Here is a 20,785-nt window from a genome sequence, read left to right on the forward strand (position 1 = left end):
TCTACGTCCGTAGAATGTGAGAGTTGGAAAAAGAGCTTTGGAGATCACTTAGATTAACTCCCTTGTCTGGCGTGGGAATGCCGAGGGATCCAACTTGGAGTCCTTTCTCCCACATTTGGGGCGATGTTACCTTGAAGTCCCATGAATGTTGGCCAGTAAAGCTCCGTTTTCTATCAAACCCAACAAAGGTCATAGACAGGAGGGTAGAAGAGTAAGGTCAGGGTTCCAGATATTATCCATTCCAATCAGTAAATCCGAGACAACCATAATCTCAAAGTGCTTTATTAAAACAGAAACTTGGCACGTCTGTGGAATTCCGAAACTAAAATTTCCTCCCAGACTTCCCACAAGACTCAACCTACCCCTAACCCTTTTCTTTCATATCATAAATCCTGTGAACCGATCACCCTTCAGCTACAATTCTTGCTACTTGCCATAATGACCTTGAAGGTTTGAGATATCTATTTTGTCTACTGAAAGCTACTCAAACAACAACAGCCGCCTTCCATCCTCCGCAGCTGTGTGGCAGCTTTGAATAAGGATCCCAAAGCTGACAGGTAAAAACTATTATGAAGAGCAGGAGCGGATAAGCAAAAGTTGTAAAATTCTAGCTAAGAAGGCAGAGCTGAAAGAAAGAGTTTGAAAGAGGAAGATGGGAGGTTCAGACTCAGTTAATCGCTTCTGAAATTCCCACAGTGGAGTCATCAAAGGCTCGGCCCAATGGCTGCCACTCAGCAACAGGAAGAGCTTAGCAGGCAATCATTCAGAGAAGGGGATGCCAATCCTAACCAGAATAAAGCTAATAAACCACAACAAAGACCCACCAAACGAAAAATGCTGAGCTCCTGAAAAGCAGCTTGCCACATTATAAAAAAGATGCTGAGGCTTGAGAAAAAGTGCAGAGAAGAGCCAACCAGGATGATGAGGGGACTGGAGACTAAGGCATATGAAGAATGGTTACAGGAACTGGGCTTGGCTAGCCTAGGGAAGGGAAGGACCAGGGGAGACAGGAGAGCCATCTTCCAATATTTGAGGGAGGGGCTGCCCCAGAAAGGAGAAAGGGGTCAAGCTATTCTCCAAGGCACCCGAAGGCCTCTTGATGCAAGAGAAACCCTGAACTACACTGAACTTTTGATGCCTACTGAAGGCTTACTTACTAACCAATAGTGAGAATCATACTGCGTTTTAAAAATCACTGCCTGGAGATAGAAGTCTATCATGCAAACAACTAAAAGTTTAGAATCGCCTTTTTTTCTTGAGATGCAACTTCTTTCTTGCCCGTGTGTGTGTGTGTGAGTGTGGTTCCTTCCGGATGGGGGCATGTCCTGTTTGGCCACAAAAGGTCACATGAAGACTGCGCGAATCCAGGATTTTAAGAATCCCTGCATCCAAAACAAATATCCCCCAGCATCAAAGTCATCAATGATCACACGCCTTCGCTCAGGGAAGGTGGAAAAAGAGGAGAAAGGACTGTTTCGTACAACGTGTGACTCTGACAGGTCTCAAATGTTTTCTGGACTTGAAAAGTGTTCACGCTTTCATTTTAAATTCTGAAATCTCTAGCACTAATCTACTGAGACAAAAGAAAGCAAAATAAGCAGTAATTTCCTTCTGAACCCTTAATAGGAAGCTCATTTGTTTTCACCTTCATTAGCTTTACAAGCCTTTATCTGATAAAGCGATGGGACTTTGAAATGGGTGAGACTGCCTTTCGTATTAAAAAAAATATTGCACCCAACCACCATTGCTCAGCTGGGCTTCCAATCAGAGTCAGCAAAGCTACAAAACCAGAAGATGTGATGAGGGTTCAGATAAACTGTTCTGAGGATGCAATCAAAAGCGTGTGAGGAGGAAGAGATGAAACGGGGCCTTTGTTTTCCTGAACAGCCCCAAAGGGTGTGCAATCAGCTGGCTGGGCTTCCCTAATAGGAGATGAAGCGAGAGCGCCTGGGGGGTTTGGGGATCAGCCCTTTTCTTAATGAATTCCTTCTGCGTGCACCCTCCGGGGGATGGGCTGGATTTGGTCAGCTCTCAGGGGTTATATAAACCAGATGCAAGCGAGCTCTGGAGAATCTCCGGTATAGAAACCAAAAGAGAGAGAAAGAAATGCTCAAGCAACGAACAAGGGATGCGGAGAAGAAACCTCCGAAGACGCCAGGCAAAGGTTAGAAGTCAATCCATCTGCAAGAGACCTGACTTTTCCCCAATGCCACCTGTCCACAACCTTCCTTAAAACGCCCACCTCTCCTTGATCGCTCACGATGCCAAGAAGCTAAATCTCTTTCTCTTTCTTAAAGAGGGAGGAGAATGCTGCTACCCAGGCCCTGGATATCCAACGCCCTTGGACGCCATGAGAGGTAAGAAGGGCCGGTCCTTTCCTCTTCCGGACAGCCGAGCGGGGAAATGGAGGTTGAGTCCGGGCAGAGCTGCAGAGATGAGGTGTGAGCTCACACCTAGTATTAAGCCACCTCGTTGGAGGCATGGGGTGTGGAATGAGCTTAGTTGAGCCAATCAAGACTCTTTACCCATGATTCAATCCATCGCACAAGTGATGGAACCAACTTGAACAGGATGGACAAATGTAAGTCTAGCAAGTTGTAGCTCAAACAAAACCATTTTACGGTTCAGGCCCAGGATCTCAAAATGTGGATTTGTCTTTTCTCCAGGACCCCGAGAGAGGCTGATATACGTGACTTGCGTCTTAACTGGCACGGAGACCCAGATGCCGGATTATCTTGCCACAGTGGATGTTGATCCTGAATCTCCCACTTTTTGCCAAGTATGAAGTTACTTAGTTCTCTGGGAAAAAGTTTATGCTTGTTCAGTTTCCTTTTCCTTGGGCCTCTGTTTAAGGCCTTGCATTCCAACTCAGGATGGGATGGAAGATAAACATTGCTTTGTAATCTCCAAATAGATATAAGGTTTAAAAAATGTTTCAGAAGTGCAAGGAGAGGAGCTGAAGTCAGAGGCAGCTTTCACTCCCTCTTAGCAACCTAGGAAATCACTTAAAGACGGAAACCGGAGGTGTTGGAATTAAAGTAATTTAGGAAAATTGTTACTTAGTTCACTTAATAACCACTTCACTCATTGACCAGGTTTCCAGTCGCAATTGTTACTGCAATTGGAGGACAGTCTGCATTATTTACAACTTGTTCAGATTTATTTTCAATTTCTAAGATACTCTTTACGAATGACTAGAGTAATAAAATCAAGGTGGGAACAATTTACTTTAATCCAACTAAGGGAATCCTTTGTTCTCAGCGTGTTTCTAGTCATTCTGTTCCTTGATGTCTAATGAGTATCCTCAGGGAGATCTGCCTTTTTTTCACATGTATGTGTCAGCGGAGTCATGGTCAGGTACACCTATGCCCAGACACCTTAACTAAGTGCAGTTGAGGCTGGAACCATCATGTAAGAGCTGAGGGAAGCCTAACGGATCATTAGCTGGTACCGCAGACTCCTATGTTATAATGCACTAAGCTTGCTCACAATCCACAAAGGAAGCAGGCGATGTTCAGACGCCGGCTCTTGCAATTAGAGATGCGAGGACTCCAGCTCCTTGCCTCAACGCGTCTGCAACTCCCGATGCCAATGGTTGGCATGGTGGAGCACTTTTGCTCCGAGGGTACATAAAAGATTGGGAAGGGGAGGAAAATGCTACATGTTTTAGAAGGTGCCCAACGGTTGGTGAAGTTCTGCTTGCCGGTTGTAAGTGGGAGAAACACTGCACTGTGCCAGCAACGATCCATAACCAAAGCAGAACACACTTTTCTAACAAGTTTCAAACTAGTTAGAAAGTTAGAACAAACTAGTTCCATTCCACAAGTGATGTTCCGCATCCAAAGACATATCGCAAATCGCAAACTCTTGGGAATCACATGGAGAAGCCCAACTGCAGGCGACGAGAAAAATAATGCTTGTTTCATCTCTACCACCCCAATCTTTCCCCACCAGGTTATTCACCGTCTGCAAATGCCCTGCATTAATGATGAGCTTATCTACACGGGCTGGAATACTGGTAGCAGCTGCTTTGGAGACTCCACCAAGAAACGCAACCGGCTGGTCCTTCCAAGTTTCCAATCTTCGCGGATTTATATTGTGGATACTGGGACGGACCCCCAAGCTCCCTGCATGTTTAAAGTAGGCCACCCACCCAGAGAGGGTGCAAGTCAGGGAATTGGGTTTGGAAGGGTTCCCCAAAGGCCCCTGGGTTGTGGAGCTGAGCCTAAGGGACTTCAAAGCTGTGAGCACAACACCCCCCCCCCCGACCTTGCCTTTGGTTTGCCCCAACTTCTTTATAAGTGATTGAAGCCAAAGTCCCTTTTCCCAGGGGCTCTGGAGTTTTTTAGACAAACAGCATTTTGCAGAGGTGTAAAGACGGAGAACAAAATGGCAATGCAAGAGTTTTTATTTATTTTTTCTCCCCCTCTCCAACCCTGACAGGTTATTGAACCTCAGGAGGTCTTCTGTAAAACCAATATGGCTTTACTACATAGCCCACAATTTTTGCCCGCCGGAGATGTTGTGATCAGCGCCTTAGGGGACCTGTACGGCAACGGAAAAGGTATCACTGGGCGACTTTCTCTTCCTTTCAGCCAACACTTCCTGGGAGTCACCTACATCTGTTTGAATTAATTTGCATTCTCCCCGCACACCCCAATCGCAGGCGGATTTGTTGTTGTGGACGCGGAAACATGGGACCTGAAAGGCACCTGGAATCCCCCTGGGGACGCGGCTCCACAAGGATGTGATTTCTCGTACAAACCAAGGCACAACATCTTAGTCAGCACTGAGTCTGGAGTCCCCAAGTTCTTTGTGAATGGGTTCAACCTTGAAGATCTGAAGAAAGGTGAGAGGCCAGAGAACGAAGTGAACTTATGGCACCATTGGAATTCAAAATCCAGAAGGTCTGCACGCTAACCTAGGGTGGGGCCCAAGACTCTCTGAGGAAATGGGGTGGCCATCTCGCCAATCCTCTTGTCCATCCAAAGCTAGCCCTTCCCCAAGAGGTGGCATCTCAGCTTCTGCTTGGAGGCTTCCAACACAAGGCAGGCCACCAGTCTTCTAAGGCAGGGTCACCAACCTTGGCCCCTTTAAGACTGGTGGACTTCAACTCCCAGAGTTCCTCAGCCAGCAAAGCTGGCTGAGGAACTCTGGGAGTTGAAGTCCACCAGTCTTAAAGGGGCCAAGGTTGGTGACCCTGTTCTAAGGAACTGCTTAGCAAAACCCTCCACATCCTCCTGGGGATCTTCTAGCAGGAAGATCCTTCCTACTCACCAGAAGAAATTGAGCTGATTTTTCTCTTTTCCTCTGTAGGCCGCTATGGCCGCCGCCTGAACCTGTGGGACTGGACCACCCACTGCCTTGTCCAGTCTTTTGACCTGGGGGAGGATTCTTCCCCCTTTCAGATCCGCTTCCTGCACAACCCAGATGCCCCACATGGCTTTGTGAGCTGCGCCTTGGATGGTGCTTTGCATCATATTTTCAGGAAGGAGGTAAAAACAAGTAGAATTTCTTTCTCCTTTCCACCCCACCCCCCCCACCCCCCGCAAAGAAAGAACGGGCATCTAAGCCTTCAGCTTAGAATAAAGTACCGAATAAATGGATAAAATGCAGCTTTAAAACAACCCAATATTATCCAGGTAGACCTCGGCTAATGACCAAAATTGGCACCGGAACCTCCATTGCTAAGTGATGTGCCTATTAAGTGAGTCACACCTGATTTTTACAAGTGTTTTGCCATGGTCATTAAGTGAACCACTTGGTCATTAAGGAAATCCAACTTCCCCCATTGACTTTGTTTCTCCAAAGACCTCTGGGAAGGTCGTGCATGAGGATCATGTGCTTCTGGGACACTGCAAGTACCATGGATACATGCCTGTTGCCAAGTGCCAAATTTTGAGCACATGGGAACGTCACAGAGGTCATAATTCACTTTTTCCAGAACCATCATAAGTTCAGTTGATTAAGGAATGACTGTAAGCTGAGGGTTAACTCTAATTCACAAACTATTATCACAATGATACGGAAAACATTACAAAGAGGAACCTGAATGTAGAATTGCAAAGTCAGAACGCTACCCTGGGAGATTTTCGGATGGAGGGGATCACCTTAAGGGAGTCGGCCACCCTACCCCATTAGTTGATTTTCTTTTTATGACGGGGAAACGTTGTTAATCTTGTTACTGAGGAGAAAGGAGGCTGAAAGGGAATTTAGAGAGCCCCAAGGACCCCATAGAAGCTGAAAGAGCCAGAGGCTGGCAGCGATTGGAATTCAAAAACTACAGGGATATTTCAAACCTCTCTGTGAAAGGCTTCAGACTAAGAGGCAGATACAAGAGGAAGTGGAAGGGAAAATTTGTTCGGACGGGAGAGCTTTCCACGTCCCAACCAGCCTCGCGTGTCTCTTGCAGGACGGCTGTTGGGCCACAGAGAAAGTTGTCCAGATTCCAAATAAGTTGGTCAGCGGGTGGCACGAACCTGAAATGACAGGTGAGTAAATAAAGTTCAGGGGGGACTTTTGTCCTCACGCTTACGTCTCCATGCTCTCCCTTGTATGTGCTGGAGTTTGCGCCCTCGGATTTTTAGCATCTTGGGAGAACGGGCTGAGTGCCCTCAAGGCAGAGACATCTGCGCATTTGGGGGAGACACGGATTCCTGAAAATGCCATGGAATGAAGCGATCCTCCCTTTTTCCTGACCTTATTTCTGGGCACCTTCTCTTCTCCAGCGTTCATCACATGCATGGTCATTTCTCTGGATGACCGTTTCCTGTACCTGAGCAACTGGTTTCATGGCGATGTCCGACAGTACGACATCACCGACCCTCACTGCCCTCAGCTGAAGGGCCAGGTGAGCTCCCTTCCACCCCAAAGCCCCACAACCGTGAGGAAGCCTTGGGTCCTTCCAGAAGTTTCTTCTTCCACCATCGGAACCAGCACAAAGCTATCCCGGGCCTCATTTACTAGCATGTGCTAGTAGAACCTCCCTATTCAGAGGGGATCCACCTCCAAATACCGCAGTCTGGGAAGAGAAAAACCGCATCTTGGAAAAGGGGAGACTTTCCTTCAGCCTGAACTGACCCCCCCCCCTCCTTTGGGCCCTGCAGGTATTCGTAGGAGGCAGCATCTTCAAAGGCGGTGCGGTGACTGTGATTAAGGATGAAGAGCTGGACTGCCAACCGGATCCCTTCATGCTCCAGGTGAGCCTCTCTCTTTCCTCCGAAGGAGTCCAGGTTGGAGACACTGATGAGAAACGTGCGGGAGGCAGTTGCCAATAGACAAACATGGCTTCTTTCTTCTCGGTGGGACTCCTTGAAATGCCGCAAAAGACTTTGCTGAGGCAGACTAAAGCCAAGGAGCCGTAGGTGCCCCTTTATGGGCCTCCTCCATTTCTGGACCACTCCGTTTTTTTCTTTTTTCACCTTAGGGAAGGAGAGTCTACGGAGGACCCCAAATGCTCCAGCTGAGCTTGGATGGGAAAAGGCTTTATGTCACCAACAGTTTTTATACACCGTGGGACAAGCAATATTATCCGCAACTGGTCAGGTATGAAGTTTGTGGTCCGAATATTTATACCAAAATTTGCAAATTTGGGGAGGGTGCTCTCTGTATTACATGCACTCCTTACTTTCCATGATGGTTTCTCCCTTGATTCTGGAATTTCACAAATCTTTCTCATCGCTAGAGTTCCCCAATCAGCTTTTCTAACTTTATGGAGGCCCAAAGAAGCGAGCCAAAGACCCCCCTAATTTTTTTTCTTCCTTGGCAGGGAAGGGTCAGTCATGCTCCAGATTGATGTGGACACGGAGAACGGGGGTCTCTGTGTGAACCCGGACTTCCTGGTGGATTTCGGGAATGAGCCGTGGGGTCCCGCTCGTGCGCGTGAAATGCGTTACCCAGGAGGAGATTCTACTTCGGACATCTGGGTCTGAGATCTTCCTCCGAGCCCACCCCCTTGCCAAGCTAGCATTCAGGGGGCAGGGATGCAACCCCAAAAAGATAGCTGGTTTGTAACATAGTGCAGATTTCCGCATTTGAGGCCAATGCAAACAGAGAAATTATCATAATAAAACACTTTCCTGGCAATACAGATTCTGGAATATAATCTTCATTTCAAGTGAAATCACCAGTTGACCAAGTCTCTGTGTCTCTCGTGCAATTTATTTTGACCAACCCACTTTTCCCAGGGCTGAGAGAGATAGACCGGCTCAAAGTTGCTCACCTAAAACAGGATTAAAATTCATGGTCCCAACACCTTTAACCAGTACACCAAACGAGCTCTCCACCCATAAGTTAGGCCATAATTAAGGTTAGTCTCAGATTCACCATCACCATCATTAAGGCAAAATAATGGAATAAATCAATCAAAGAGTGGCCAAAATCTTTTCTTCCCATTTTCCCGAAACCGAATGATTGTTCATTCCACAGTTTGGGGAAACACTTCCTCTACGTTGGCCACCAACTTTTTTTTTGGGGGATGGGACTGCATCCGAACACCAGACCATATCCTACTTTCCTGGGGACCAATATGGAATTGTAGACAAGCTGTTCATAAAGGCATGGCACACGTACACACACACACACACACACACACACACACACACACACACACGGCTCTAAGAGACGTCGCCTTCTCAATCTCGACGCCCCACATCTCATTCTGGGCTTCCTGGGAAGGGGTTGCAGGAGACCCCAAATATTGGGGGCATCTACCAGAAAATGGTCAGGAGGAAGGGAGGAATAACAAAATAAAACACCCAAAATATGTAACAACTGAAAGATGACCCTGGGCTGCTCCTGTTAAAGGGGGGAGCGATCCTAAAACTGAATCCACAGAAAATTCTCCGGAGAGAAAGATACCAAATTTTAAGTTTGGCCAGTGGGAATTTTGGTCCTTCCAATTCCTTGGCTGCTGAAACTCCAACTCTGGGATGCATTTAAAAGCCCGTGGAATCCTTCATCCTGACTGCAATGGACAACAGCCCTGGATGATGGGAGGTGTAGTCCCAACCTAAGCAGAGAAGAAAAACAGTCCCTTGGCTTTGGGTACCGTGCAGATGCTACTTTCTGCAAAAGCAGATGATCCACTCCGGAGGGGATCCACAACCAGCTTTAATTCTCCCTGGATCAGCCCAGTCTACCTGAAGCCCAAGAAGCTCCCCCCACCTCTCTCTCCCCGCCCTTCTTCCTACTTCGTTTCTAAACTGACAGAGTCGCGACCAATGGCCAACATGTTGCCAGGCAGACTTCCCAGCCCCTTCAACCAATCGGCGCCCGCGCCCAGCTTGCATCCGGGTGGAAAACCGAGAGGCAGCCATTTGCATTCGAGCACCGGCCAGTATCCAGGCAGAACTAAAACGGGCCGGCCAATCAGGGAAAAAGAACAGGCGAATCTGCCGCCCGCCCGAGAGCTACTTTCTTTTTCTCTTTTCTTTTGAGACCGAAAGTGGCGGAGATGCGTGGCGGGGCAGAAACGCGGCCGGGATTTGGGTCTCCGGATCCTTTTCGATCCGAAGTGGGGATCTGTTAACCCTTCGGAGGGTCCCAATCATATCCAGAGGCTTTTCTTTTCTTGAATGTTTTTTTTTCCCGGCATGCAAAATGTTCCTTTTCTTTTTTGCAATTTAATCGAGCCCGTCTAAAAGAAGAGCAAATCCTCACAGGCCGAAGAATTGCAGCCGGGGAAGGAAAGAGGTAAGTAGTGGATTCCATCCGGAAAGCGAGCTTACATTGCTGGGGTTTCTTGTTGTTGTTGTTGTTGTTTGGCAAAGCTTTGCATGGACCAAACTACAAACAAAAAAACCAAAAAACAGCAGCAGTTGTTCCTGGGAGAAACAAGAGGAGGAGGAAAGGAAGCTAAAAACAATAAAATGTGTCGAAATAACCACACTGGGCTGGGTTTTAAAGCAGCACGCAGCGAAGGAAGCCTTTTCTTAAAAAATACCAGGATTGCAAAACTCCTTGGCGGAAAGAAACAGCAATTTCCAGTTTCAAAAGCTGCAACTGGACTCTTTTTTATTATCCCCCTGGTTGCTGCAGCTTTTCTCTCTCTGGGAGAATCAAAAATGCCTTTGAATTTCCCTCTTCCTGGAAGCCACCCAAGCTGCGGGGGGTTCTCAGGGTTCCCCAGGGCAGGAAAATTCCCGGGGGGGACTTTGTGTCAGTATGTAAGTAATTATGAGCTGGAATAAACATGGTAACAGGTCAGCCAATGGGGACTGTTTGGAAACTGAAACATAGTATTTATTTTTATTTATTTATTTGATTTGTCAATTGCTTACAAGATAATAGGTATAAGTATATACATAGTTATGAATGGATACAAATAAGAAAAAAAGAAACAATAGGACAGGGACGGTAGGCACTTTGGTGCGCTTATGCACGTCCCCTACAGACCTCTTGGGAAAGGAGTGAGGTCTAAGGTTAAAGTTTTGGGGGTTTGGGGAAGAAACCACAGAGTCGGGTAGAGGATTCCAGACATTGACCCCTCTGTTGTTACTGAAGTCGTATTTCCTGCAATCAAGTTTGGTATGGTTAACCTTGAGTTTGTATCTATTGTTTGCTCTTGTGTTGTTATGGTTGAAGCTGAAGTAGTCATTGACAGGTAGGACATTGCAATGTATGATTTTATATACCATCAGAACGAAGACGGCGTAATTCTAGGTTTTCTAGTTCTAGAATTTCAAGTCTGGTGGCATAAGGTCTTCTGCAACGAGTAGAGGAGTGGAGAACTCTCCTTGTGAAATATTTCTGGACTTTCTCAATTGTGCTAATATCAGATACGTAATGAGGGTTCCAGACTGATGAACTGTATTCGAGTATTGGTCTAGCAAATGTTTTGTATGCTCTGGTTAGTAGTGTGATATTACCAGAGAAAAAGCTACGTAGGATTAGGTTAACAACTCTTAATGCCTTTTTGGCTATGTAGTTATATATATATCAATATATGCAGGGCTTAAAAGCCGGAAGTTTATATAAAATGAAATAAAAATAAAACGCCTGCCCCAAAGACAGCTGGCTGTTTGGGATCCTAAGGAGGTGGGGATTCTTTTCTCCTTCCTGTTCAAGGGCACCGATGCCATGGCGGACGACAGCAGCCTCTTGGCAAAGATTGTGGAAAACGGGAGCGAAATTTTGGAGGCCGACGTGCAGGGCGACTGCAGTGTGGAGCCCAGCACCCTTCTGCAAAAGCTGAAGAGCACCATCTCGTAAGGGAGAGGTCTTTCATTTCTCACGCACGCTGTGATTTTCGGGTTTTCCTTTTCGTCTCGGAAATTCAAGAGAACCGGGTCCAGTTAAGGAAGAGGAGGAGGGCACAGGCGGTACAGTGCAGGGATATTTTAAAAGGGGGCAGTTAAATTCAGGGCCGATGTAGCCGGGGCTTGTCCACAAAATGTTCTGCTTGATCTGTGGGACGCCCTGCCACCAGAAACGGCCATGGGTTTAGAAGGCTTTGAAGGAAAGGAGGAACGGAGAGGTTGGCAGAGATTAGAGGTGCCGTTGCAGGGGGTATTTTTAGGAGGGGTGCGGTGGCCTAGAGGTGGAGTTGAGGCCTCTCTCTGGGCACAATGAGAATCTGTCTGCTGAAGAAAACCTCATTAGCGACAGGAAGAGCATCCGGCCAGGAAACACTCTGCTAGCTCCATGCCGCTGCCCAGACTCCACCCCGCAAGGGATTATGGGGTCATTAAAAGATGATGATGATGATGATGAACGCAGGGGGTAGTTTTAGAGACCAGGAGCAACCTTGTAGGATTAAATATAGGGGAGTCGTTCAGATCGCAAAAGGCCCCCTTGGTTGATCGCTGGATAAACTGCATGTCCAAGTGAGTTCTGAATTATGGGCAGGCAGGCCTGATCAGTCCAGGGATGGGAGGCCACCAGGAGTAGACTGGGACCTTCACTCCATCCCAAACCATTCCATACTGCTCCACGCAATCGGTACTGAGCTCCCTTTAAAGCACGTTTTTGCCATAATACGTTTTTCTTGTTTTTCCAACAGAAAGTCTGTCCAGAGCAAAGTCGACTCGATCTTGGTAAGTATCTGATATCTCCCCTGGATTCCCTTCGGGTGGTTTCTTGCAACGGCAGGTAAAACCTCCAAACCGTGCAGATCCAATCTCTGGGTTTCACTACCTAACGGTCCTCAGTTCTCCCCCTCTCACTTCCTCCCTGCGTTTGCCATAACAGCAGGATGTCCAGAAGTTTTCAGACTACGCCAAACTTTATCTGTATCTTCAACTGCCTTCGGGACCAAGCTCAGGAGAAAAAAGGTGAATACGCTTAAGGTTCTGGTTATGCTACAGATTAAGGTTTGTGGGCTTTGTGGTTCCTGAGCATGTGTGAAGGAGTGAAGACATAGGAGTCGCTCTGTGGGGGAGAGAGACTGAGAGGGAGAACGATGCAGATTAGAGAGATGATGGGTGGATGGATGGATAGAGAGAGAAAGCTGGGAAGAACAGATGGAAGGAGAGGCGCTGATTCTCTTTCTGATCCAACTGCTTTCTTTCCCCAGCTTGGACCTTACTTCTCTCAATTCAGCAGAGCAGATGCATGCTTGTACCTGGATACGGAACCACCTGGAGGAGTATCTTGACACCTGCTTGCCCAAACAAGACGTGTACGATGCTTACAAGTGAGTAGCGGGGGACAATCTGTGGCCTTTCTCCCCTCGGGTGTCCCCACAGATGGGTTGGAGGGTTAAGAGTCCTGGGCTGCTAGGCCATGCCGGCGGTTGGTGCCCCAGGAGAAAACACGGCTGCCGTTCATCTCTCTCGGCAGGCGCTACTGTGACAACCTGTGCAGCCGTTCCCTGAGTGCGGCAAATTTTGGCAAGATCATCAGGGAGATCTTTCCGAATATCAAAGCAAGACGATTGGGTGGACGCGGGCAATCCAAATATCCTTTTACCTGTGATGCTGGAGGGACCGGAGTGGTGGTTTTTTGACCTTGGAGGGGTTCCCCAAGAATTTTTGACCTCCCTGGTTTTCAACCCGGCCCTTCGGAACCAAACATTCAGGGCTGCCCCGCCTCGTTGGTCCTTAATTCTCCTCCAACATATTGCTATAGTGGGATCCGACGTAAAACCGTGGTGAACATGCCTCCCCTGCCCAGCCTGGACCTAAAAGAAACCGAGACCGTAAGCTGTGTGGACTCGCTCACGAATCACCTGTTGCTCTCTTGAGAACGGAGATTAAACCGATACGGACAAGGCAGCCAGACCTCATCCCTGAAGAGATGGGCTCTCCCTGCAGCTGGAGGATCCATTTATCTCCCAAGGAGGCCCTTCCAAGTGGATCCTTTTCCCGGCTATAATAACAGTCTGAATAGAGTGGTTTCCAACCATGGTCAGATGGTTTAGGGCAGCGGTCCCCAACTTCTATGGCTTGGTGGCCTGGCAGGGGGGAGTGGGAAACTGGCCCGTGCAAGGGGTGGGCTGGGGCGTACAGGCGTACAGGCCTGCCATTCATGTGAGTTGAGCTGTGCGCACATGCGCCTCCACCGGCCAGCTGCTCACAAAGTTCACTTCTGAGAAGACTCGGGGGGGGGAGCGGGGAGCGGGTGGCAGCCGATCCACGGTTGAGGCCGACTCTGTGTCCCTGCAGCTGGAGCGAACAGAGACCACCCACTCCTACAACGACAAGGTGGTCGAGGCGGCCTGCGCCCTGACCTGTAACTGGGCCCAGAAGATCCTCAAACGCTCCTTTGACAGCATCGTGGAGGTGGCCCAGTTCCTCCTGCAGCAGCACCTCATCAGCTCCCGATCAGACCACGCCGACCTGGTCATGGCCACCGTGGTCACAGGTGGGACCTCGAGATTGGACAGGGGCCCGGCTGCGCATTTCAGCCAGCTGTGAGCCTGACTCTTTGCAGAATAGTGGGAGGGAGGACTGCCTTTTGCTGGTGTCCTGGTCCTTAGTCCCATCTTTTGGGGAGGGGGTGTTGGAAGAAGCCTCCCCAAGCAAGGCCAAACTCAGAGAGATTTGTGGCTTCAGTCTGGGGTCCTCTTTGGGGCTGAGGCTGTCCCCTTCCCCCCATCGTGGCACAGACAATATTCCCCCAAACCCGAGTTGCTGACATTCCTTTGGTACAATGTCTCTGGCTGCAGAACACGCCGAGAGCTCGTGGGGCAAGCATCCTCCCCCAAAGAAAAGTGAGCCGGAAGCCGCAGAAAACGTAGCCAAAGCACCACCTCAGGTACCAGACTTTAGTGTGTCCTTGTCTGTGTGTGAGGGGAGGGGGTAATTCTACCCAGGAGAAACGCAAGGTTGGGAGACAGGCAAAGTGGACCAGACAGAAGAATTTTGTATAAATCAGCCCCGACAAACAGTGTGCGATGTAGACCCCAGACCCACTCAGGGTTAAAGGATGAAACCAGGGACCTCTAAAAAACCCATCTATCTGGCCCATAAACAAACACCGCATTTCCCAGGTTTGTTATTTCTCAACAGGGGTGTCCAAGCAGCTATTGTGGCCCTCAGACTAGCCTCAGAGGGGAGCTGCGTGGGCCAGGGGCCTCTTTCATTCTTCCTCTTTGATCTTTGCATTTCAGGCTAAACCAGACAATGTGCCCAAGCCCTCGGCCCCCTCCCCACGGAGCGAAGCCAAGAAGCCGGCAGACGTTCCTCCCAAGAAGGCCAGCAGCCCGCAGGTCAATGCCTTGGTAGCCCGTCTCCCTTTGCTGCTTCCCCGTGTGCAAGTCCAACCCAGAGACCACTTAGTGGTGTCTCCTGGGACGCCGGCTCTCCCCTCTCCCCACCCCGTCCTGGCTCCTAAGCTTACCCCCACCCCGGTGGGGGTAACGGTCAAGATGGCGCTCTCGGTGGGGGCACCCTCCTCCACTTTGCTAGCCTCGGCCGTGAACGGACCCACCAACCTGGTCAGCCAGCCGTCCGCTGTGCCAGTCATCAACATGGTGCCGGTTATCAACGTGGCAGTCCCACCTGCAGCCGAGAACCAGCCGAAGCCCAAAAGTATCTCCAGTGGGGCTGGTGGAGCATCCAGCGTTGAAGCTGGGCAGAGCCCGTGTGAGCCACTGAAAGTCAAGAGCCCCACGAAGCGGCCGGCAGACCGACTCGGAGAGGTGATCACGAAGAGGAGGCGTGGCCGGCCGCGGAAGAAGCCGGACGAGCCTCCCGTGCTGGAGAACAGCATCCTCAGAAAAGAGCTGTCTAAAAGCAAGGAGGATTCGGACCCCATGGTGGTGCCTGCGGGGAGCAAAGTCCCCCCTGCTGCTCCGAAATCTTCCCCCCAGAACTTGACAAAAGAGACTTCCCAAGCAGAGGCCCCTCCCCTGGGATTGGAGCTCAAGAGACCAGCTCCGGAGCAGCCGAGGGAGGAAAGGCCGGCCGAGGCCAGGAACCTCATTGTGGCCGCCCCCAGGAGGGTCTCGCCTTACCACCTCAGCGTCATCCGTGCCAGGGTGCCAAGCCCTTTCATCCCGACGCCCTTCAGACAGGCTTCGTGGGAGTCCCCGCCACGGGACCAGCCAGAGAGGTACAGCCCCTTTGATCCCGATATGCAGCCCACGGATCTTTCTCTTAAGTCTCGTCAGCCGTTGTCCAGGGACTGCCCCACCGCCTCGGGCTTCTGGGCGCCCGCGGGACGTTTGCAGCGGATCGACCCAGACCGTGAAAAGTCTATGGAGGCCGCGGGCAGCTCAGGGGTGACAAGGCAAGGCCCCAGTTGATACCTCTCCCACTCCCCATCCCGTGGGTCTGCTTCCCTTCCCGTTCCTCCCAAAGACAAACCCAACACACGTGTAGAAAGGGAAATCCCCGGAAGAGCATGAGCCTGCAAGGCACTTCACCCAACCTCATCTGAACATGGATGCTTCTCTTCCCCAAAGGTGGGGAACGTAACCAGGGTGGGGCCTTTCAGGCGGGGGCCCCATCCGCAAAACAGCAGTGACAAGAGTCGAGATATAGGGGAGGAAAAGAGCAGAGTTGCCTTGATGGAAACAACGGGCCGGCCGGTTCTTTAAAAAAAAACAACCCTTCTTTGCATCTTGTTGCTTGGAGACAGAAGGAGGAGGAGAAGTTTTCATTCTTGGATTTTGACATTTGGGGGTTATGTTTCATCTGGGAGGGGCTAGCGGGGGGGGGGGGTGTTGTGGCATTTCATGTGGAAATCCTGTGGACACCAACAGCCTTTTGTGTTAGAGACAATCATTTCACAGCCAACTTCCCAAAGATTTTGCTCTCCTTATGCTTTGCGGAGCTTCCAAGCTGAAGTTGAAGAACAGGGGGAACCGTGTCATTTCACGCTCCATTTTGTTGGAAGTTTTTGCTTGCTCATTTCTCTCTCCCTAATCCTCTCTTTTCCATTTATTGCTTCGTTTGTAAATCCTGAATAAAGTTATGCAGAAGGTTTTTGTTTTCTTAAAAAAAGGACTCTCTTTCTTTTGTCAAACTAGGACAGAATCCCTGCTCTTACTTGGCCTAGAAAGTTGGAGAAAGGGCCAGGATCTTCCTTCCCATCTCACGTTTCTGATCAGGGCCTAAGTCCAGGAGATGAAAATATGCTTTTATTGTTTACCAGCCCGGCTAGGGGGTGACCTTGAACTGGACTTGACTGAACTTGCAAGGTCTGGTTTAGTAGTGCAAGAATGGGACCACAAGGAAAGCCAGGGAGTCAAAATGAAAGACCTCCTGTGCCCTTGCCAAGAAAACTACACAGACTAGTCCACAAAGTCAAGACGACTCAAGAGACTTGAGTTGTGTTGTTGTGTCGGTCGCAAAGGCACTGCCTCCTTTTGACCACTGGGAGTCGCTGAGACACCAACAGGAGCGTTCTGAACGTTTGCTTTGGATGGTGATGACCAGCAGATTGTCCATCCAGCCCTTCCTAATTCAGACGGGGACAACAACGGGAGGGAGCGACAAATGAACAATGGGGTCGTGTTGCGTTTTGACACAACTCAGACAGGGGCTAGAAGAGACGTGGGATTTCCACCAGTGGCAGTCCAGAAAAAAATCAGCAAAATTCAACAAAACTGAATTCTCTCGATTGAGGCGGCTCAGCCCTTTTGGTCTGTACCATGGCCTGAGGTGTTCCTGGGGAGCCAGTCCCGTCCCCAAGGAACTCCGCACATGCCCAGGGAACAGGAGACAGTCAAAGTGGAACAAGACTCCTTGGTCGTCAATATCTATAGGGAGACGATGCTTTTTCCAAAAGCAGACTTTCTTGGGAGTTTTCCCCCCCCTTTGAACACGTTTCACTTCTCATCTGGAAGCTTCCTCGGTTCTGATCCTCAATGAATTAGAAAAGAAAAACTGGGAAGGGATCCAACCCAGCCTCTCATGACTTCAGCCAGGCATGGGGAAATAAAAATGCCTGGTCTGTTTTATTCCCGCTGCTGGGAATTACAGAAGGGAACAAAGGGGGCTGCTGAAGTCATCCGGATCCAGCCAGGCTGCTGCGGCTTCCAGGGCTGGTTGGGACATTATGTGCTGGACAGACGCATTCCAGGCTCCTGAGTCAGGGCTGGTTGTCCTGCCAGATGGAAGGTAAACAAGCCTCTGGAGTTGGATTCCTGCTTGGCTGATACCTGAACCCAGAGTTGGAGGGGGGGGGGCAGGCAAGTCCCAACATGCAGAAAAGACGCTTCTGGAAACCAGCAAGCTCAGAAGGACACGGGTTGAGCTGGGTCGCTGACCAAAATCAGATTTTGCCCGTCTAAACCAAGAGTGGGCAACTCTGGCCCCCTTACGCAGGCCGTGGGCTTCTGGGAGTTGGGGGTCCGCCGGTCATTCAGAGCCTAGAGATGCCCACCCTTGATCTGAAGTTTGCAGGACACAAAGCCAGGGGCTACCTCACTTTGAACCTGCCCAGTCTTTGGATATTTTGTAGGAAAAGGGAGATTTGAAGAACCCAGCTGAGCGGGAACAGCTGGGATGTTGCCTCCCCCTCTCCCCCCACCCAATGGGTGCACCTTTCTGGGGGAGAATTCATGAGTTGGAAATTATTCCTGCCACTTTTTGGGGCTTCGGAAGACCGATGGCAACTGCCCAAACAGCATAACTTGATTGTGTAGAGCGATTGTGAAAGGGGCTGGAAGAGGAGAAATCCTACAACAAGTCGTAGAGCTTCCGGCTTCCTAAGCAGTCTATCTTGCTAAAGGGATAAATCAGTGCTGGCGTTTCCTGGTGGCTGTAGCTCAGCTCATCCCCAAAACTTGTACTTTCCAGCTGCAAAGCGCAAGGACACCGAAGGGAAAGTATTTTCCTCATTGTTATCTTGTTTCTGTTTCTCCGAATCAGAGATCTGTCGTTATAAAACATAATAAAAATCCCCTTTTGTTGCCTTAGCTGCCCTCAAGCCAAGGCCGGCTTGTATCTCAGGGCATTGTGCAAAGGCTCCACCTTGGAAACCAATTCAAAACAGGAGAAATTCAAACAATTCGCTTTGCTTTGGACCAACTGGGAAGGGACAAAGAACAACCGTCAATACTGGACTTTTTTTCCAGTGGGCGGAGACCAAGTTTACAAAACTCAGCTTGGTAACTTCTTTCAATCAGAATAGAAACGGAAGGGGTCTTCTACTCCAACCTCTTCTTTAAAAGCCTCCCTTGATGGAGCCCCCACAACTTCTGGTGGCAAGCTGTTCCGCTGGTTAATTATTCTCACTTTTAGGAAGTTTCTCCTTAATTCCAGGTTGCTTCTCTCCTTGGTCACTTTCCATCAGTTGCTTCTTGTCCTGCCTTCTGGTGCTTTGGGGAATAATTTGACCTCCTCTTTTTTGTGGCAGCCCCCCCCCCCACCCCCCAAAAAAATGCAATCCTGCTATCATGTCCCTCCTGGTCCTTCTTTTCTCTAGACTGGCCGGACCCATTTCCTGCAACCGTTCTTCCTATGTTTTAGTCTCCGGCCTTTAATCATCCTAGTTGAGCTTCTAACCTTCTTGATAGGCAGGAAAAAAAGCAAGAATTTCAGCTTGGGGCCCGAAGCAATTTGCCAAAGGTAAAATATTGCCACAGTATCTTGCAAAGGAGGCCCCACCTAGCTAAGGTTCAGGGTTGCTATGCCAGGAATGTGAGTTACCCCCCCCCCTCAAAACTCAAAAGGAAAGGGGGGCGGACAAGATTTTGTTTGCTGAAACCAAAACTGGCTTAGGTGGTCTGCCTGGTGGGGGGGGGGGGAGGTCTGTAGGTACAAGGATTAAGAAATGCAGAGCAATCGTCTCTCCCATCCCGTCATCTTCCGCCCACGAGCTCCTCCAAGGAGATGACTGAGGTCTGACTAACCCACGTTGAGCATAACGTGTGCGATTCACCCAGAGAACAATGGGGCTTTTTTTAGTCTCCTTGCTAACCACCCAGCAGAGAAAAATGCTAGGAATGAGCTCTCCCAGACAGGCTGGGGGTTGGAGGGAGTCTGCTAGCCAGGATCAGGGCGGCTGAACCTGATTTAGCTAAGCCCTAAACAGATTCATGGAATGCAGCTCGCGAGGCACCAGAGAGGAAGCCATGTCGTCATTTCCAACACTGATGCTTCTCAACCCATCGAGGACTCGAAATCTTATTTTTGACGGTTGCCAAATATTTTTCTTTTCCAGTTCAGAACCGGGCAACTTCCCCCAAGATAGGGGATTGTTAAGGGGAAAAGATGCCATACCAAGGATCTTGTATGGGACGGCTCAAAGCTTGCTCCCACAGATCCACCAGAAGAGGTGGATTCCTTCCTGAATCCAGGAGATCTCCAAGGACACTGTGATCATCTGCAGAGCAAAACCCAAGTGGAAAGAAAGAGGCATTCGGATCGCTGAGACCATAGATTGTTTTAAAAAAAAACTATTATTTTTTTTAAAATGCTCAGCTTCCTTCCAATCCCATCCTCTTCAAAGCGAAGAGCATCCAAATGGAACAGCTTGCTTCTTGTACCCCCTTCACCCAAACCCCTCAGCGTCAAGATCCTAGTCCTCATGACGGTGCATGATAGAACAGATAATAGAATTCTTTATTGGCTAAGTGTGGTTGAACACACAAGGAATTTGTCTTGGTGCAAATACTCTCAGTATACTCTCATTCAGCAGAGGTTTAAAATGGGGGGGGGGGGATGGAAGAGGAGGGAGACCCTAAACTACTCCTCCATGCTGCTAAATCCAGGCATCGCAACCTTATACGCACACCAGCTGTGATTGTGCAAGACTGAAAGGAGAACAAACTCAACTCCGTGCTTTCGAAAGCGAGCCAAAACATCCGCCATGCCCAAACCGTGCAAGCCAGCCTGGAGGAGCCTTTCTGTCAAACCAGCAGGCCCAACCTGCCGGGTGGTGTGTTTTGTAACACAAGGGCTGCCGGAAGGGAGGACTTCCGGGTCCCCACGGAGAGCAACGCGGCATCTTGTGTGTAGCTAGGAACACATCGTCCCCAGCCCTGAATGACTCGGGGATCCTTGTGCGTCAAGGTTGCCCAGACGGCGGTGCCAGAGAAGGGATTTTTAAAAGGGGGGAGGGAGGGAGAGTGGCACCAAAGATATCCTTCTGACAATGGGAACTAGAAACTTGATCCTTATTGGGTGAAAGGGAAGACTCTCCCAAAGTCTGCCCTTCTCTTGATTCTTACGATCCTCTCTCAATCTCTGCATTAAATCAGCCAGTCCAGAGTCCTTCTGGGAGGAACCAGGAAAGCAAACCCCAAATTTTGTGGTTCCCATTACCAAGGCTCTGGGGCATTCCCCCATTCCACAGTCTGGGCCTGAGAAAGATGTAAGGGCAACCCCCATATGCTGGACATCTAGACCTTCCTTGAAGGGAGGCTACCAGGGAGAGCCTGGCGGTGCTTCTG

The 20,785-nt window shown here is 49.5% G+C and overlaps 2 protein-coding genes across 2 annotated transcripts; both read left to right on the plus strand.

Annotated features, from left to right (window-relative positions):
* The first annotated feature begins 1,824 nt into the window (after positions 1 to 1,824).
* On the plus strand, positions 1,825 to 8,091 carry LOC113425703 (methanethiol oxidase-like). The gene is made up of 12 exons (XM_087943305.1): positions 1,825 to 2,164; positions 2,298 to 2,357; positions 2,667 to 2,779; positions 3,955 to 4,140; positions 4,444 to 4,564; positions 4,667 to 4,849; positions 5,317 to 5,495; positions 6,413 to 6,491; positions 6,729 to 6,850; positions 7,107 to 7,199; positions 7,427 to 7,545; positions 7,769 to 8,091. The coding sequence occupies exons 1-12, from the start codon at positions 2,107 to 2,109 to the stop codon at positions 7,929 to 7,931; spliced, it is 1,476 nt and encodes a 491-aa protein (XP_087799431.1). The 5' UTR covers positions 1,825 to 2,106; the 3' UTR covers positions 7,932 to 8,091.
* Positions 8,092 to 9,414: 1,323 nt separating this feature from the next.
* On the plus strand, positions 9,415 to 18,300 carry RFX5 (regulatory factor X5). The gene is made up of 10 exons (XM_026687950.2): positions 9,415 to 9,693; positions 11,068 to 11,207; positions 12,002 to 12,035; positions 12,190 to 12,272; positions 12,515 to 12,634; positions 12,781 to 12,897; positions 13,057 to 13,138; positions 13,605 to 13,803; positions 14,108 to 14,196; positions 14,552 to 18,300. The coding sequence occupies exons 2-10, from the start codon at positions 11,080 to 11,082 to the stop codon at positions 15,686 to 15,688; spliced, it is 1,989 nt and encodes a 662-aa protein (XP_026543735.1). The 5' UTR covers positions 9,415 to 9,693; positions 11,068 to 11,079; the 3' UTR covers positions 15,689 to 18,300.
* Positions 18,301 to 20,785: the final 2,485 nt, after the last annotated feature.

This window comes from Notechis scutatus, chromosome 14 (genome assembly GCF_049901735.1).
Source record: "Notechis scutatus isolate UNSWTSFEM ecotype Mainland chromosome 14, rNotScu1.2, whole genome shotgun sequence".
Taxonomy (NCBI): Eukaryota; Metazoa; Chordata; class Lepidosauria; order Squamata; family Elapidae; genus Notechis; species Notechis scutatus.

Coding starts and splice junctions, on each gene's coding strand:
- LOC113425703 (XM_087943305.1), top strand. CDS start 2,107: ATGCTCAAGCAACGAACAAGGGATGCGGAGAAGAAACCTCCGAAGACG. Junction 2,165..2,297: donor TCCGAAGACGCCAGGCAAAG/GTTAGAAGTCAA, acceptor TCTTTCTTAAAG/AGGGAGGAGAATGCTGCTAC. Junction 5,496..6,412: donor ATCATATTTTCAGGAAGGAG/GTAAAAACAAGT, acceptor TGTCTCTTGCAG/GACGGCTGTTGGGCCACAGA.
- RFX5 (XM_026687950.2), top strand. CDS start 11,080: ATGGCGGACGACAGCAGCCTCTTGGCAAAGATTGTGGAAAACGGGAGC. Junction 12,273..12,514: donor CCAAGCTCAGGAGAAAAAAG/GTGAATACGCTT, acceptor TTCTTTCCCCAG/CTTGGACCTTACTTCTCTCA. Junction 12,898..13,056: donor GGTGGACGCGGGCAATCCAA/ATATCCTTTTAC, acceptor TTCTCCTCCAAC/ATATTGCTATAGTGGGATCC.